The sequence below is a fragment of the Melozone crissalis genome, unplaced genomic scaffold, assembly GCF_028551555.1.
Source record: "Melozone crissalis strain CALT ecotype California unplaced genomic scaffold, PUWL_Pcris_2 ptg000042l_1, whole genome shotgun sequence".
NCBI lineage: Eukaryota > Metazoa > Chordata > Aves > Passeriformes > Passerellidae > Melozone > Melozone crissalis.
In genome coordinates, this window is record NW_026535820.1 from 29,821,460 (window position 1) to 29,841,250 (window position 19,791).

Below are 19,791 nucleotides of genomic sequence, written 5' to 3' on the forward strand. Positions count from 1 at the left end.
TCAGTGCCTGGAAATCCCCCAGTGAGAAATTTGTATCCTACAGTCAATAGCAAACTACTTTTTGCACCTGCCAGTATGTGCTGTTTTCTAAAGGCTCAGTCTTTGGTGGGACAGAGGCAGCAATTTATGCTAAGGTTTATCATTAAGGGCTTTTAAGAGGTTTTAAAAAACAAACTTAAAAACTGTCTTGGCTTTCCAACTGGCTTAACTTTTTGTAGAATGCACCCATTTATACAGTGTTTCTGACAGAAGGAATTTCAAGAATGCAGCATGGTGGCAATGTAGCTGACTAGCCCTGTGGATAAAGTTTCTCCAAGCTGGACTTTTGGTCAGTGTACAACATTCAGGATACAAAAATACTCTGCTGGTCTTTCACTTCAGCCACAATAGAAGAGTCTCCTACACTTCAACTAAAATAAACCACACACAAACCAGAAAGAAAGGGAGAGAGAGAAAGAGAGAGAGATGGCAGATACACTGAGAATCTGCAGTGTAGATAATCAAACCCTTTATTGTCTAAGTTACATTAGACTTGCAACACCATAAAAACCTGTTAAGAAGAAGAAACAGTAGATTGGTAGAGGTAGTAGAAAGTCCCTGTAACAGTCATAAAAGGGCTTTACAGGAGTGTGTCATGCCAAAAAAACTTATCACGTTGCTTAAAAGAGCTGATCAAAGCCCATTTGACTAAATAAATAAGAACACAACTAATTTTAAATACTATGGTCTAACTAAAATAACAAATCAATACAATACAATGATAAAGAAAAAAAAAACAGAAATCGTGGGATTCACTTTCAAAAACAGATGGTCCTTAAGGTTGGTTTTCCCCCACCCACTCTTATTTCTTGTTTAATTAAGTGAAAATCTCACTTCTGTGCCATACACAGCATATAATTATTTAAACTGATTTCCCCTACTGTTGTTCTTCATGAAGCTAAATTATGATTGTAAACTTTGCTGATTAGTACCCTGGCAATGGCAGTGACAGCACTAGCTTCTCTGGCAAGAATTCGGGAAGAAAATTCCAGAAAGAAGATTTTGGCTCTAAATATTAACTCAGATTTTCTAGTTCAGCTTGCCAAAAAAAAAAAATACAATTAAAAAAAGAGAGAATTTACAAATGTACACTACACTTTTGTGCCATTTTGGGTATAGAAGAGTTTTTAATAACTAAACCACAAACAAACAGGTTAAGCAACTAGCTTTTTTGCATTCCTGAACTGTCACCATTACTTTCTCTCATGGAAAATATGACTCAGAAAAGCAACAAAATAAAAGAAAAAAAAGTAATTAAAAAAAAACCAAAACCAAAGAGAAAGCTAGTGCAAACCCAAAATGATAATCATTAAGCAACACAGCAAAATATTTAACTTTTTCTTTTCTTTTTTTTTCTTTTTTTTGGTGTACAATGGAATGTGTCTATGTGAACTCCCTCAAAATAACTTCACAGAACAGTTAATTACAATCACTTTTAAGTACTTGCACAGACATTCCTAACTACACCGAGACTTACAGAGAACTCTGGTTCACATCTCGTGTAATAGCATAAGGAAAATCTAGTTTAAAAAAAATAAGTAAGAAAGTTAATTTGCATTGTTGCAAGTGTTGCAAAGTAACAAAACCTGTCAAGTAATTCAAAACAAGTAACAAGTAGTATCCAGCCCAAATTGCTGACTAGATTTTCTGTAAAAAGCACCCTCCCACCCACGTGTTAGAACAGAACTGTTAGAACAGAAAGATCACGTTTTAAGGTTTTTTTCTGCCTTTTTTTTTTAACAAATCTTTTGTCAGAAGCCCATTTCTACAAAAACAGCACTATCCCATTACTGTATTAAGTAAAATGTGGTCTCACCTGTATTAAAGGTTAGCATCATTTCTGTACATGTAAAATTATTGCTTTTCTGAAAAATATATTTAGCATGCTAGTTGTTTTTTTAACTCCATTTCCTGCCTTTACAAAATGTTACAATTTAAAAAAAACCAAACAAACTAGTAAAGCTTTTGCAAAAATTTTCACAGAACATTTTCTTTCAAGGCAGCAGTAACTTTTGATAATGCATAAAATTATATGTGCAAAATCTGAAACTTTCAGAAATATTACCATCACACATAGTGTCACAGCAATAAGAAAAGAAAATATTTATATCTGTGGAATACATTTTTAATTGCTTACACTGCATGGTTTAACAACCTGTTATGTGCCACAACCCCACCTTGAAAACTTGCAGTTAAAGAGTTACTGTAGAAGAGGTATATAAAGCTTTTTTTTTCTTTTTTTTTCTTTTTCCTAACACCACCAGTGATCACCAGGTACAAGACATGACACATTTATATGAACATTAACCTGCCACCACAAAAGAAGTTCCTCCTCTTTCCAGAACATCAGTGGGCCCAAGGAGGAGCAGCAGCTGGTCTGCTGAACCAAAGGCAGGAGCAGAGAGCACCTTATGGCCCCAGGGCTGCCTGAATCCATTCAGTGACACCTTTTCTCTTCCAAACACACAAATCAGCGGTGTTAGACAGCTGAATGTTTTATTTTCCCCTTTTTATTTTTTCATTAAGTGAAGACTTCCTTTGTGACCAGGTTGAAGAAAGTAGCCCTGTTACAAAAAAAAGGTCCTGAGAGTAAAACACAGAAGCCTGTTTTTTTTTTTCTTAGTGTTCAACTAGCTTTTCTTTTCCAAAGCAGAATAGAAGCTTTTCTCGGGAAGTGTTTCAATTTCCATATTCACATACTATTAATGGTGCGCAGTCAAGAGCGAGAGCACTAGAAACGCAAGTGGTCCCCAAACTGTAATGAAACAAACCATTGCAGAATGACGGTCTTTCTCTTTACTCCCTTTAATCCTTCATCAAGCATTGCTTTCTCAGCACCGAATGCCACCTTTTCCCTGCACCCCCCATTCTTCCTCTCACTGTTGTTGTGGGTTTTTTTTAATTTGCTTTTCAGCATGACAGGCAGTGGCAGTTTCATTAATTAATACTTCTCCAGCCCTCGAATCCACTGCTGTTTTTCAAATGTATCAAATAGTCATTGTGAGCATCAGGGAGGTTTTTGTTACAGTGCTTAACTTCTTCATGCTGTCCAAATCACATAAAGTTTAATTTTTCCAGTGTCTCAAACTTCTCTTGATTAATATAGACGCCTTGCGCCGCCACAGTGCTTGCCAACTCCACTGTTTATTATCAAGGAAATAAGGAACCATGGGACTGATTAGTATGTCAATTTATATATATCTTGTGTAGCATCTTCATTTGTTTTAGGATGATTAACAGCGCGGGGGCACCCCGCTGCTGGCAGAGCCTGCTCCCAGCCCGGCGCAGCCGCTCCGGGTGCGGGCCTGGCTGGCAGGGATGGATGCTCTGGAGCGCGGCGGCTGCCGGGGCTCCTCCGCCCGGGATCTAGGTTCCCTTCCGGAGATGCAGCATGTGGCTGAGCTCCGCGCTGCCGTGGTCTCTGCCCTGCAAGAAGGACAACACGGGGAAAAGCTCATTCTCAGCCCTGCTCCCAGGCGCGACCCTCCGGCAAGTTCTGCCGGCATTCGTTACCCTTTATTAGCATCATGTACATTCATCTCGACCCACCACGTGAGAACACTTTAGGGGTTTTGTTTTTTTAATGCATCTCCACCAAGAGCAAAGTGTGTCAGGCCCATATAAAGTCCCACATAAAGATGGACTAGAAGAAGAAGTAACAGGACCTGGCAGAGCAGCTCAGAAAAGGCTGAGAACAAGAAGGGAAAAAAGTGGCCTCCAAAAAGTGGAAATTATGAGCTAGCCAAAAGGGATTCACAACTAGATCAGTGTTTTAAAAAGGCTGAAGTTTGAGGTCACAGAGGCAGCTGAATGAAGAAAAACTGAATTCTTGTGCAGGTCTGTCAAATGGTAAGGCGGCTTTTTTCCCCCTCTTCTCATCTTCCTTTTATTTTCTTAGACAATTTTCATGAATAATTACCACTTTAAAAAAAAAAAAAGCAGGGATATTCTAAAATAAAGTGAAATTAAAGATAACATCATGAATAAGTGGGAGCCTGCAGCTCCCAAGAAAAGCTTTCAAATGACATTTAGAACATCACTGTCGGAACAATGCAGTTTACAATCCTGATCCTAAAACAACATGGCAAGATTAATCTTACATAAATGCATTATCCTTAAGCTAAAGTCTTGATGAAGTGAAACAGACCATTTTAAATTAATGCAACATAAAATACAGCACCCATGTAAAATCCAAGCAAGTTTCAAGCTGTGCCTATGGCAGCCCTCGAAATAGCTAAAGAAAGCCCAGCTCTGGTTGACATAATGTATTAAGTGCATCTCTTTTGTTAATAGATTTAGAAAATTCCTAATTAAACCTGGCCCGAGATTCATGACATTTACCAGTCAAAGTTTGGTTTTAAGTCGGAAAGATTTGCAACAAAATTAAAGAAAAAAAAAGCTGCTGTACAGACTGCAGTATATTTGAAATGTAGGAAACAGTAACTGAATGAGAGATGTGATAAAACTTCCTTAGTTGGATGCTGAATTTCCCGCAGTAAACTAAGAAAGATGCTTTACATTTTTGCGCGGCTGCATCATGCCTGAGAGACACAGCCACAATTCCAGGAGGAGGCATTCATCACTGGAACGCCTCGCATCCAACCGGCTCCACGTACACGGGGGAACACGGCAGAGCTTCACAGGGCTGGGGAACAGGGAGGGAAGGGGAAGGGAGGGATGGCAGGCCGCTTGCCCCACTCTCCCTGAGCAGAAACTGAAAAAAAGGGGTGTAATTAGGGGCCCTCTTCTGGGATGGATGGCCTGCGAGGTGGTGAAGGTGTGCCCTGCATGTCATGGACCACACAGCACAAGGGATCCAGGGGAAGGACAATCCATCCGCCCCACACCTGCAAGGACAGTGCAGAGGGGCTGGAGATGCTGTGTGGCTGGGTCCCTCTCAGGCACAGCTGTGCTCCAAGTTTCACTGGTGAACAGAACCTGAGCTTCACGTGTGCCAAAATCACCCAGGGGCTCACCTGCCTGTATTCACACCACCCCAAGGTATGGTCACATTTTGAACCAGCTGATACAGAGTTGGATTGACTTCTTCCTGAATTTTTTTTTTTTCCCCTTTTAAAAACTAGGTTTTCTTCACTTTCAGTGAAAAGCAGCAGATCTTTATGTGAAACCTACAGCTTCCATGCCAAAAGCTGCTCTCATAGCAACTTCCAGGGCTTTTCCCCAGTCAACAGGAAAAACCCTGTTTGTGTGCACGTTAATATGCTGGAGACAGATCACTGCATGACATTGGAGTAAACTGCAAGGAGCACAGATAGCACTGCAGTTTGCTAGCAAGGGACAATTGTTGGGACAAGAACCAGAGCTCCAAATCCTGTCTCTAAAGCTCATAAAGTAACAGACGTACAGTACATGCATATTACTCAGATGCCAGTACAGCAGCCTCCATGGTTCCTTGATTGTTTGCATTATAATCTCCATATGTATGAACGAGACAAATTAGGTTGCCATTTATTTGTTCATTATCTATTATTTTGATTAATGGAATTCTTGTTCTCAGAATAACTATTTAAAAATAACATTTGCAATAATGAGGACTGAACTATTAATCATGATCTTTGGAAGAAACTCTGCAAGGAACTGGGGCAAGACATTTCGTATGAACAAATGTCATAAATAGGACTTCTAACAGACAGTACGAGAATTCTGAGTGCAAGAAAACCCAAATCAGCCAAACTCAGAAACCAATAGTTTAAATAACTTTTAAATCTGGGTTATGTTTTTTTGCCTCCTCCCCTTCTCTGTAAAGCTGCTTTAGGACAAGCAGAGCCATAGTGTTGCTGAAGTATAAAAACATTACAGGTAACAGATGTCTCCAGCTTTTCCCCCAAGCTCCTTTAAAACACACATATAGACAAGTATATAGTGTTTTCTTGATGGCTCTTTCCAATCTTTCTATCCCCCAAGCTCAGGCTATTCCTATTTACATGATTTCAAGTACTGAACGCTGCAAGAAATATTTTTAAATACTTATAGTGGAGAAAATAAAGGTTTATGGACCCCTTAATGAAGGGTCACACAGTAGGTACAGGACCTACTGCACACCTGTCTTTTCAGTGAATGAGGCCCAAAAACTGGGGTGTCCAGAGCTGTTTCACAAAAAAGGCTGATCTGTTTTCTGGCATGGGGAAAGCTTCACCCAGAGAATTCAGGATATGAATAGTTTGGGTTTTTTCCCTGAGCTGCAGCTTCTAATTGATTTTCTGTAAATAAATCTTTTTCTGGACAGGACAGAGGCTGGAGTTTTGGGGATTTTCCTTGTTTGACTCACACAGAAGATACAGAACTTGGTGTCTCTGCCTCCAGTGCTGCAAATATGGTTCACGCACATATACACTCAATTAGAGAGAGCTCTCCCTCATTGCTAACCAGGAAATCAGGCCTTTAGAAAACCCAATTTCTTGTCCCTTAAAATTTTCAGAGAGTATTGATTGACACTGATGGAGCATAAACTGCATTGCTAAAGCAGGCCAGGTTTTTATACGGCTTTAAAAACGCAGAAGGAGTCAAAACTCACGGCGTACGCGTTAGAAACTGCCACCACTGCTGTCACCACAGTGAAAAAGCAGGCTCCAGACTGACTCCTGGACCTCTGGGAATTGGGCTTCTGGCTGCAGCATCAGGCAGTGCCTCTGAAATGACCCCACGCTTTAGGAGAGCCTTGCTCTGAGACACACACACACACACACACACACGTGGTTGCAGGGCCCCTTCTGAAGGGGAGCCAGCTTTTGTCTCGCCATGTACGTGCAATCGGAGTGTCCTCCCCGAATCCATGCCTGCTAAATCGTGTCTCTGGATGTTGCTTCAGAGTATTCCAAATTAAGATACATATTCATTGTGGATAAGCAAGTTTAATTATGTATATGCTGGGATATTAAGCATTTGTAAAAATATTCAGAATATTCAATATGTTTAATATGGCAGCTTTTCAAGAGAATCTGTGACTTAGCACAGATTGTATTGACTTGGGGTATGTAATGAGCATTTTTTGTCCTTTAGAAAAAGAAGAGTAGGAAATATTCCAAAGTTCATGGGAAATTAATTTTATGTAAAAATGCCATTTGGTTGGGTTTTTTGTTTGAAGCATTCAGGTAGAAATAAGAAACCACAATAAATAATGTTATGAATGAACATCTTATTTCCTACATTTCATTTGTATTTCATTGGTGCTGGTAACAAAGCATGAAACACAGCCCAGTGCTAATAGTAGCAAAACTTGTGTGTTGTTTGATCTTTTTTTACACACTCCTATAGGTAACCTCCTTTTCACAGATGCTGAACACCTGCACCTCCTGTTGGTGGTTCACTACCCTAAAACAGGGTTCATATTTAGACACCTAAATATAGATTTAGCTGGTTCATTTTTGAAAAAGCCTGGCAGTAGAAGCTACTTTTAACATGCAGAATTAGAATTATTCTGTGATAAAACCGCTATTCAACGTGGCAGTGCTGTAAGCTACCATGCTGGGGGATTTTAAAAGCCCCACCTAACATTGTTTCCTGAAGGAAACCTTTAGAGACGATCTGGCTGACTAGAGAAGGGAATGGCGGAACCGTGAAATACTAATGTTAATATTTTTACTTTTTAGCAGACTACTCAGGGGAAGCTATTTTACCTGTGAGGTGGAAACATTATGTAAAGTGAATCATTTCCACTTGACATCAAAAAAACCCCCTCTTCCCTTCTCAAACTACCATATAGGTAACTATTGTTTCTTGCTCGGAGCATGTGCACGGCACTTCTGTAACTTGAACTGACTTTACACCCTAAACTCTCATGAATAGATCTGTCCCCAATTAAGAAATGAAATGAAGACATGGAGTGACAACGTCTAAAGCGGGAAATGGTAATGTTAAGGGAATGCTGCAGGCGCCGTTCTCACTGAGAGCTCATTTCTGTGCTTCTAAAGGCCCCCACAGCTGCCTGTGGAAATGAGAGCATTCCCTCTGTAACGCCCAGGGACTGTGCAGGTGGAGGCTGCTGGGGCAGCACAATGCCTGCCTGCCACGAGAGCCAGCGAAACAGCAGACAACTGAACAATCCCCCGACACAGACGCTGACAAATTGAGACAAAGGTTGGTACCGAGGAGCAAACACCACAAAAGAAAGGGAACGATCTCCTGCAGGAGTGATCACACCGCATCTTCTGTGGAAGAAATACCGACTGGCACGAGATGAAGACATTGAAGAAGGCAACCGCTACCCAGTGCTCTGCTGTACTGAGAGATGATGTGATTTCATCAAATGCTTCGAAGGCAGACTGGCAGACAGAGAGAGCAAGATACCTTTGCCATGGAAGAAGTTAGTCAATAAATTCTGGCATGACAATAGTTTACAAAGACAAGATTACAAGTCAATTAATTGTGTGGCAATATAACCCAAATTACAAAGAGAGCCCAGATGTGGTCTGAGATGCCACATTTCTTTATGGATACATACAGCCATTCCAGAATTTTTTGGAAATATATTTCCAACTTTGACTTTATATTGTCTTCTAGAAGAAAGCCCAGATGCCTTCAGAATGTGATCTCAACTACACATGAGGAGAGAAAACCATGAGCAGGGATGAAAGAACATCTTACAAGATGCTTAGGTTTACTAAATCTATGTTACTAAACTGATGAGAACCAAAGACTAGCTGAGTGAGGTGGCAGAGTTGCAGTGTTTCACTCTTTACATGGACTGTGTCTGTGTCCCTGTTACTCAGAGATGTGTCCCTGCACAGTTTTATCCGATAAGCATCATAAGGCGGACACTCTAACATAATTTTGCAGCTACTGTCCCACAAAAGCATAGCAAACACTGCCCACAACAACAACTGAAGTACTATGCCATCTTGGAAACTTTATGAGAATTGCTGGCCACTTCTATGGCTTGGTGTCAATCCAGACACTCCTGTGACAGAGGCTGGGTTCTCCATGCAGCCTTTGGGCCAGAAAGATGCAAGGGCACAGAGGAGGTGCCAAGAGTCTTCATGAAGGGTGCAGCACATGAACTAAGCAGTGCAGTGGTGCCCAGTGAGAACGCTTACTGAGCAAGTAGAAAACAATTCCTAAACTTCATCATGTTGGGAGTAGCATGGAGATGCATTCTCTAAGCATGGCTAAAAACATCTACAACAGTTTAGTAACAGACAAGAGGACAGGGGCTACTATAGTGAAAATTAAACTAAGAATGAGGGTGAAAGGAAAAGTGAGTGATGCTGGAAGCAGTTTCACAATGGAAGGGCAGTGCCCATGAGAAGATGTGCTCTGAAACAAACCTGTCAAGCTGGAAATGGAATGGGAAGGTCCAGGTTATGACACTATTCTCCAGTGACGTTAAGATACACAAAAAAAAGTTGTGTTTCAGTTTAATGATTTTTCAGTTTAATGGTTTTCTATATAACAGCTTTGTCAGGTATAATTCAGAGCTCTGAGAAGTGTTTGTTAAACAGGAAACTGTATACTAGAAACAGGAAAGCACACTAATGGAGTCCATGGAAACTGGTGGGTGAGAACTTTTCAAGTCATATACTGGGTATCAGGGTGCAAATACTCTTCAGGAAAATACAGACTTAACATTAGTTGTCTTGTTGCAGCAGAAAATGTGTTAATTGTACAAGCAAATTTCCAGGAATTCTTTATGTGCTATCTCACTATTACACGTCAGTGCACATTACCGAGTTACCCATCCCACCCAGTTCCCAAGTAAGCCAGTAACATGTTTATTTAAACACTAAGTACCTGCTTTAAAATTAACTGACTCTCTATATATCAGATTCTGATAAAATGCTTTAAAAATTTAAGAGCTAAAAATTAAGCAATACCATTATTATTTATAGACATTATAAAACAGTCAGTGCTTTAGTGATGAGTATCACTGTGCAATATTTTCCCAGCTACCACATTAAAAACCAAACACCCAATTAATTGTAAAACATACTTGTTTTGGGGCATCTGCAGAGGTGGTGTGAACTTCAGTACCTCGGAGTCCATTAGACTCAAACACCACTGTGGGAACAAGGGGGCTTGTTAACAGATGAACATTCAAGCTTCGTTAGTGTGTGTACATTATTTGAGACCATTACAGATTAACCACGTTCAAAAAAAGACACCAGCTCCTAGCCTGTGGCCGGAAAATACCAATTTACCGTAACACTTACTGTAAGAGAGTGTGCTAATGGCAGCCTAGGGCCACTGCCCTTTTTAATTCAGACTTCAGCGCTGAAGAAAGCAATCACTGACAACATTAATTATCAGTGTATGTGTAAAGGGACCCTCTTCTTGCATTACTTACCATTTGGCTTCTGTCATTTTGCATCAGACTGGCTTATGTATGCATCATTCACACTTTTGAGGAGGAACCTGCTACTCTCACTGTCTCATGCAATGCTCAGGAGGGCTCAGGACACTGGTGACTTCAGTGTCCTCCAGCCTCAACCACAGACTGTGGCAGGTTAAAAAAGGCTGGTAGGGATTTCCCATTTTAGGGCTGACCAGTCTGAGGGAAAATCTCGTTTCCCACAAAAATGTTCCTGTCAACAGCAACGATGAGGCAAAACAAAGCCTTATGTTGTGCTGAAAGGGGTACTTTGATTTCAATTTGTGCTGGTGGCAACAGAATTCATTAGCATATTCATTTCTGAGTACCCTACTCTCTAATTAAAATAAAACATTTGCAAACAGACTTATCTTAAAGGCATTGCAATTTTATGGAGTTCGGGCAGGGATCAGGTAAGCAATATTTGGAGAACAAGAGCAATAGTCATAAAAATAAAAAACATGTCTATTAGATTTAGGTACTGGAATTACTTAGGCTAACATGGTACGTGAAATGTAATTCCTGGCATTTTGTTAGCTGAATCTGAAAGCAGGCAAGTGAGAAATGGAAAAAGCAATAGCGAGTGTGAAAAGATACCTGTGTGGGACCTCTGATGAGTCCTGAGGTGGCTGGGCTGGGTAAAGCATTTTCCACATTCTCTGCAGACACAGTCTCCTTGGCGTGTTTGTGTCCTGAGCATCCCTGTAGTCAGGAGAGAGGGAGGGAAGGGGGGGGGGGGGGAGTGGGGGGGGAGAGGAGAGAGGAAAGTTGAGAAGAAAACATTATGCCAGAAGAAAACATCATTAGTATGTCTAATGTGTCATTATGTGAGGCTACCTTCAGGCCCTGGATGACAACTGTCAGCCTTCATCTAGGCACTGGCTGACAGGCCAGGCACACACAGGACTGCAAGAATGCATAAATTACATTGAATTAAAAAATGCTCCCCGTGATGTGCCCGCACCAGGACTGGCATGTCAGGTGTGCGCTTTTCAGAGCAGCTGGATCCACTTCTCAGCCATCACCCAGCTTTGTCAAGCAGTACATCAGGCAAATCAAAGTGACTCCAGCGTGGCGGAGACAAGTCACATGGATAATAGGAAGTGAGTAGGACCAGAGCCCGACTGTCCCCCCCAGGCGGCAATACCTCAGAGACAAATGCAGAGCGAGCGCAGCCATCGCAGACTGATCAAACCTTTCGCCCCTGCCTACCTGCCTGCCGGTGCTGCTCTGACCCCGGACCTCTGAGGCACAGACGAAAGACATCTGTGAATGAAAGTGTCATTCCGGACATTTTGAGCTGGTAGCAGCACAGCAGCCTTCCCCCAGCCCTGGGTAAACATGTTTTCTAGGCCATTAGCATTTGTGGAAAACCGCTCAAACCTCTCCTTTTTCTCCAAAGGTCAGTTTACAGCATCTGACTTAAAGGGCTGGTCTTTGTCTTTTTGCTGCTGATCAAAAAAGACACATTTGACTTTTATTGGGCTTTTTTATTATTTTAAAAAAATGTTTGAACATCATCTTTTCTATTTTGGTAAAACACCCTCTTTGGAAGAAAAGAGTTGATGTTTCCATTTGCCACTGGAATACTCTGGCTTTTAAAGAAATTTGAGAGGGATGTCAACAGAAGCGAAGTTTCAGCTTTTCTTTCATATTCCCCCCCCTCCTCCCAGTCACAGAATTTCAAAAGAATAAAATTGAGACAAAAAAGTGGCAACAAAAAACCACACAACTGAAAAATCAACTGCAGGATGCCACAAGATTAATCCAAAATATGTATGCTGCACCTGAAATTGAATGGAGAAGAAGACAGCTGCCATTTACTTTGCTGGTATGACACCAAGCATCCTGGGATGGTTTTCACCAGACCATATACTGCAAAGAACTCTCTTGCTGCAAAAAAACCTCCAAACAAACATCCCACTCACAGATTGTTTTCTTCTTTTATAACAGCACCTCCTGCAGATGGCAGCACAGTCTGCATAATACACCTGAATACTCACAAAATTAAGTTTCTGACTGTCAAATACAAGATCATGATTTAGGGAAAAATCCAGATCAGGTACACACACACCAAAAAAAACCCAAACAAACAAACAAACAAACAAACAAAACCCTATGGAAAAAACAACCTATCGAAAAAAATTTTAAAAAAATCGTAAGTGTTCTAAACATGAATGAGAACCTTACTGAACTGTAACAGGATGGGTTTGCCTTGTAAGGAAGGCAGGATTAAAGGTGGATTTCTGAGCTGTTAGGAGCATTTCTCCCCTCACTGCCCAGAACTGTAGCTGCAAGCTGGAAAGCAAAGCTGAGGGAAGTGTGTGGAGGAACCAGCTGTGGCCTTTGCAGGAGTGCCAGGCTGACTGCTGGACAGGCAGGGACTGGCAGAGCAGCTTTGTGAGGCCCAGGAGAGCTGGGTTCCTCAGGTCACGGTTCTGACACCTCTGGAAAGACATTTAATCCTTCTGTAACCCACATTTCCTTCTGTTGAAGGGGAATACACTTATCTCAGCAGCCATCACCAATCTGATCCACCAGCCTCATGGAAGCACCTCTCTCACCCATGAGGGAAGGCGGAGCATGCTGTTTGTAAACCAATGTACAAACACCAAGGATGAGTGGGTTAAGACTTCCACCTAGTCCCTCCCTAGCACTCACTTTATGGGAGTTATTCAATAAGCAGGTGGAAAAAAATGGATTGCTTCCAGGTGTATTTGCCATTGTTGCATTTCCCAGGGAGCACCAGAAGGCTTTAGATAGTTCAGAGGTTTGAGCCATGGAGGCGAGTCATCACTCAGGTTATCCTCTAGGTGAACAAAAGGGGGTGGATGACTACAGGTGTTCAATAATTCATGTAAAGGAACACCACTGTGTGAATGGGAGCTCCTGTGAAATCCATGCTCAAAGCTGGTCTCAAAGGAGCCCCGAAGAAAGAGTGCATCTGCTGCCATAACGCACCCTTTCCTAATACATAAATGGCACGAATAAAATAAATAACCTCTATTAAATGTAACAGTAAGATTCTCTCCACAGGCATTTCGTAAGACTGGGAAGAGTGAAACAAACCTAGCCTAGCACAGCAAGCTTCATGTTTGCAGCTGTATCACAGCAGTACACACAACAACTCTCTTCCAAGGACACACTGGAACAAACACAAACATCAAAGAAAGGATCCCAAAAACAAATGCAGCCACTCAAAAGGAAGTTGAATACTGCACTACCACACACTAAAATAATCTAGTGTGATCCAAGATGACACCACATACCAAAAACCCCAAGGAAAGTCCATTGGGAATATTCAACTGAGGGGAAAAAACATGACAAATAGTATACATAATCCAGATTTTTGGATGTCCTTTATGTCATAATTGCCATATTCACATTACAGTATTAAAGCTAAATGGGATGATGCATACTGACTCAGAGGACTCAGCCTATCTAGAGCCATATGTTATTTCAGATGAAGTTCAATTACCCTCCTCTGTTTGCAGTTGGTAGGATCTCGTTCCTTTGCCTGAAGCAGCTTTTTATTTGAGTGCTATGAAAAACAGCCGTCATGCCAATTGGTTTGGAGAAACATCAGCAACCTGGAAGTTGTATATAAAACCAAGACAAGCTACATTAAAAAAAAAAGGGTTTCAAATTCTGAAAACTTGATTGCTGTAAAACACTTGGAATGAAAGAAGAGGTTTCAAAGCAGAGATGGGCACTAAATAACTTCCAGTTACAGCATTTCTAGAAATCACTGCCCAGCAAAAACATTTTGGCAATAAAATCCCTCTTTTAAAAGGCAGGTAAACAGAGACCTCTTTAAAAACCCTGCCCCTATTTTACTTTGTTCCGAAAGTCATAATGAATTTTCTGGTCCTTGCCTTTACTTAGTCATCTTCTATTTCCTAGCTTTTACTGTTTTTCTCTTATCCCTCCTAACGTGGCTGGGAGCTCACTGATCAGTAAGATTTCTCTGAGCAGGCTGACGCAATGTACTATTGAATAACATCAAGGAGGGCACCCACACGAAGGTACCCAAGTTGGGGGTGGTACAATTAACTGGTACTTGGAGCAGAAAGTGGGCAGGGAGGAACTTTAGACAACAATCCACTGGGATGGCGAAAGCAAAGCTGACTGGACCAAAAAAACCCTAAGCAACACTGAAACTGTAGTTTCAGACATTAAGCATGTCTTCCTCTGCTTCCTTAACAAAACTCAGGAGCCTGATGTTGGTTGCAATCATCACGCAGGCCCTGAGTTCCTGTGAAATGATCTGTCAATAAATAGCAGGCCCCTCACAGCATCACCTTTGGAGTGACTGAGCAGAACTGACAGTGGGGGTGGCTGAAAGGTGCCGCTCATCACTCATGGCCTATGTCAGGCAGGTTCTGCCCTCCTGTCTCCTCCAAAAGGCCCTTCCACCAAAACCAGACTTAACAGTCTGGGCTCCTTCCTTGCCTCAACTTGCACACATCTTCTGGGCACCAAACCACAGCTGTCCTTAATACTACCACCTTCCAAGGGTCCTGGATTTTGTACCACTTGCAAAAGACCCACTTCACACATGCTTCTGACAAAAGAGAGTGTATTATGTCAAGGAAGGACACCAGAACACTGCCCCAGAATGTGCGCTATTTTCATGACAAGTTCATTTTCATGACTTTTACAAAGAGGAGAAGGGTATAAAAAGTAGCACAGTTTACAAGTGGTAAGAGGTGAGACTATGACTCCAATTCTCCTCCCCTACAGACACACACACATCTCATGTGTAAACAATCAGTGTGATTTTCAGTTTCTACTGAGACAAACTAATTCTGGCAGATCATCAGCAGAGTATGGTTTCAAATGCAAATACATAGGTGCATTTTTATTTATACGGCCGTTGAACTTTTTTAGTCCCCAAACTTTTAAACTGGCTATTTGCACAACTGATTTTTCTGCTTATGTGAATTAGCATGCACATGTTCAGCTCTACCTCTTTTTAATTGTAATTATAAAAAAAATCAAAATACTAATTTGAAAAATACTTAGTAGCCTTTGATATGGACAAGGAAGATCTCAAGACTTTTGTCAAGAAAGACAAAGGACACTGACAAGCGATTATCCCTCTGTGTTGTTGGAAGACTTGTTTGCAGACAAAATTGAACAAAACCTCCAAAATAACATCACAGATAAGCCCCAGAGGATGTTTATTTTGCCTGAAGCAAAAAGATGATGATGTGTGCCAGCACCAGCATATCAGGGGGATCTTCCTGTGACAGCACATCTGTGTAACTCTAGCCTGCTTGAAGCAAGAGGACAAAGGAACAGCAGTACTCCAGGTGGAACCAGATACATTTAACCTGCGACAGAAATGTCACACAGAGCACAAGGGGGGATGCTGCAATGTTAAGAGAGCAGTAAACAAACCTATTCAAGCCTATCCAGCAATGATAAAAACAGTGAACTTGTAATCCTAACTGTTAAAGGCAGAGTGGGGAAATAACTGGGAAACAGCACGTCATGGTTCTGAACAAAGAAGGAACAAACAAGCTACGTCCCCAGCAATGCAAGGGCTTGTTAAAATCTTACCTGTGTGATCTAGGACAGGGCTGTTGGCACCACAGGTTTGGTACAGTGAAGCAAGGTCCTTTGGAATGTATGTTTTAAAGATATTTAAAATGTCCAAATGTTTCTCATGCCCATCTGATCCCAGATCCTGTTTGCTGGAGTGTAAAGCCGGAGGAACTCCCACGGCACCAGGCTGAGGCTGCAGCACTGGACTGGCTCGTGCAACTGCTGTGCAGTTTGCCAATGTCCTCATCTCATTCCCAGCCTTGACGTGAGGCTCCCTCTGAGGCACGGACGGCTCTTCGTGTTTAGGGTACTGCTCACTCTTACACAGGGCGTGGTACTGCAGCGGGGGGGTGTATTTGGCCTTCATGGAGTCGGATGCACAGTGCTTACCTGGAGAGGCAAAACCAGTGCTTCCTTGGGGAACCACATACTTCTCCACTTGCTTACTGTTGGTGGGCTGCGTGCCAGGCCTGGATATGACTGTTTGAGTAGGTGTTACGCTTCTGCCGTAGGTTCCCATTTGTGGGAGTTTGGAATTTGCTTCGTATTTGCTTTTTTGTTGTGCTGCTATGCTGTACTGCTCCTGGGAATGGTTTACCTTGGGCTGTCTGTACCCATCCAGGCCTGACACACGTGAGGCACAGTGGCCGAGCGCGTGACTGTCCTTTGACGGATGCGTACTCCCAGACTTTGCAGCCATCCCTGCAGAAAGGGAGCTGGCTTTGGAACCTGGCAACGCACTTGGCACTTGAGTACGTGTATATCTGGCAATGGGCAGAGGCTGGCATTCCTTCCCACCAAGAACAGGAGGGGGGCCAGTGCGCCCACTCCTCGCCAGAAAGACCAGGTTGGTTTTAATACTCTTGAATCCGTTTTGTTGGACCCATGGGGGTACCATTGAGTTACAGCTGATTTTGTGCAAAATTCTTTTGTGCATCCACAGGACTTCAGGGTAGTAGGTCTTGTGACTGCAGAAAGGACACGGGTAGACAATTAAAGCAGCCTGCAAGGATGTATTCAGATATTTATTGCATGAACTATCCCTTGTTGATTTTTCACTCAAATCGAGTGGAGCTACCTCTGGAGCTTCAGCACCTTTTTCTATCAGAGGATGCTCTCTGTGCAAGTCTAGCAAATTTTCTCTAGCACGACTAGCCTGCACTTCAAGTGACGTTTTCAAGTCCATGATCATGTCTAAAGATGTCTGGCCCATACCAGAAGCAAAGCTAGCAATGTGACTGGAGCAAGGAAGCCCTTGGCTGTGATGAAATACTGGCATCTTTATGTCTGTAGAACCATGGTATTTTGAAAAGGGTTCCTTGATGACACTCTCCAGTGCTGAGACCAGAGCAGGAATCTCTGGTTTAGATTCCCTGGCTTCATTCTCTCTGGCATTGTGGCCTCCCAGCTTTGGGAGTTCATCCAACTGAGATGTTATCATTGGGGTTTCCTCTTCGGGGAAGTTGCAGTGGTATGGCTTTCCATCTGAATGGGAGAAACAAAAAAATATCATTGTCATTTTACACAAACAAAGAAGAATTCAAGATTAGAAGAGGACAAACTTTGGCATTACTATGGTAATGATGTGCTACAGACCAAATGTACTGTATGAGCAAAAAAATCTTGAAATAAGACACAACAGTTCAATTTACTTTTAAAGATGACTGTGTACTCTGGATAAGCTCTCTAGTACTGGGTGTTCATGACATTTGGAAGAAAAAACAATTCAATAACAAACCCATGTTAAAATTCTGGGACTGCGAGAAAAATAAACAAATCTGCAACCATTTAATGCTTTAACAAAAGCAAAGATAATGGAGCCAGATAAAACTGACCTAGTTAAAGGTCTGTCAGCGCTTCCATTACAAGCCCCTATTTTCAAAGGGTTTATAACTCAGCAATAAAAATTGGCTCCACACGGAAACCAACCACATAAGCAGGTATAGCATACAGAATAAATTGCCCACTTAAGGGAGACTTTTGCAGTGGCCAAGTATAAAAGATGAGTTATGGAGGACGTAAATTTTGAATTTTCTGTCCTTTAGTTTAAAGCAGATATTTTTCTTCTGGTTTCTTTAATATTTTTTTTTTCTCTATAACATACATCTATGTTTGAGTCAAACTTTAGGAAAACTTTGTGACGGCTCAATCCATAGGAAGATAAGAACCCAACATTTCAGCCATTTAGATTACAGAATTCAAAACGCACTTTTAATTTTCCTCATTTTCTTTTTCACTTCTCCAGAGTAAATTTATCCACCTAACATACGTCCTGGAAAGGGAGGATACTGGCCAGTAATTAAAACTGTTTAGGGTGAAAAGTAGGAGTTGTTTTGCTGAGAGTGTGGCTACAGCTGCTCTCCCAATGCTGACCTCTGAGAGCCACTGATGAAGCCAATGAATCCCTTTAAATCAGTTCACAGATCAATTCCACAGAGATTTTCACCACAGCAGTAATGCTTACTGCACTGAATCCATTTAGCATGTAACTGAATTGAATCATCTGACAAACTTTCAGTTTCAATTAACACGCAGTTAATGAGCCACTGCCAGGCAAGTATAAGGAGACCGTGCTCCATCTAAAACATCACCAGTCCAAAGTGATCACATATCCATAGGAGGGGTGAGAAGGGGAAAGGAGTGAACTGCTCTAGAGCTGCAGATCCTCTCACATCAGCTCAGGAAAGCCAGCCCTTCAGAGAAGCGAGCGCTGTTCGTTAGTGCAGGGCACTGCCACGGGCAATATTCCGCAGTGGAAGAGCCACGCTGTTGGCTGGAGCTGCTCTGCACATGAAGTCTACTTATCCTCACCTTCACTTCAAGCAAAAACATTCTTAAGCTTTTGTTTAATTCGAGGTAATTAGGTTAAAAATAACCCATAGGTTTGCAGCCTCGCAGGGCTGAATGCTCACTCTGCTAAGATCATTTTCCTTTCAAATTCTCCAAGGGAGTATAGGCAGGGGGAAAAAATCCCCCCAACCCAGAAATTTGTTTTTCCCGTGTTGCAGGCAACAAGGTTTTGGGAAAGCACATGCCCAGCACCACTAGCCAAATTTACAGTTTGAAACAAAGACACTGCATGCAGCAGTGAAATCTGACACTGCACATCTGTGTTGTTTTCCAAGTATATCTGTCAAAGCTCAAAATACTTGTGCTCTTAAATAAGATTTTAAGGCTTCTCTTTATGATCACAAGGAGTGGCTGCTTTGATCATTGTAGTAAATAATAAAGCAAAGCAAAAACAAATCCTTTGGTTGCAGCAGTACTCAGTGGAGAGAGAACCGACCTGCTGGGTGTACTGGGCAGAGGAGGGAGGTGGGAGACCACTGCCAGCCCCATTCCAGGGATTACACAGCTGGGAGGCTATTGGTCCACCTCTGCAGCTGTGATGAAGGGGGGCATCCACAGTATGGTATCTGCAACTCCCAGGTTGCTCTGGGTACCACAGACATTGCTGCATACGTTTTTGCTTGGTCAAACTCTATGTACCAAGCTCATTCAGCAAGGAGGGCAAGTCAGACCGTGGGAGGTGGCACATCTCAGATCTGGGCTTGGTCTTTAGGGCTGGACTGTTCAGTTTAGGTCTGTACCTGGGGAGGGGAGGAGGAGGAGGAAGCAGAGAGACAGCCCACAGTCCCATGTGCCCCCATAAAGCCTGGGACTGCAAATTTTGAGGTGGATGCAGGCCTTTTTGCCCTATTTCCTAGTGCATCCATCTATGAAAAAAGGATTTTTCCAGGTGGAAAATGTAACACAGAGCAGAAAAATGATGAAGACATTTCTGAGGTGTATAGGTCTGCAGCTGCCCCAATGCTGTCAGTGCATTAGATGAAAATTTGTAAGGCTATTACAAAACACAACCATGAGCTTCTAACACC

The 19,791-nt window shown here is 42.1% G+C and overlaps 1 protein-coding gene across 1 annotated transcript in view; it reads right to left on the reverse strand.

Moving 5' to 3' along the window:
• Nucleotides 1–513: 513 nt before the first annotated feature.
• ZNF516 (zinc finger protein 516) overlaps nt 514–19,791 on the reverse strand; it is a 101,990-nt gene continuing 82,712 nt past the window's right edge. The window contains exons 3-6 of the mRNA XM_054285317.1: nt 15,929–17,398; nt 10,961–11,065; nt 9,986–10,053; nt 514–3,465 (exon numbers count right to left, since the gene is read on the reverse strand). Of these exons, the coding sequence (XP_054141292.1) occupies nt 3,406–3,465; nt 9,986–10,053; nt 10,961–11,065; nt 15,929–17,398 (1,703 nt within the window). The 3' untranslated portion in view covers nt 514–3,405. The remainder of the gene's footprint in view (nt 3,466–9,985; nt 10,054–10,960; nt 11,066–15,928; nt 17,399–19,791) is intronic.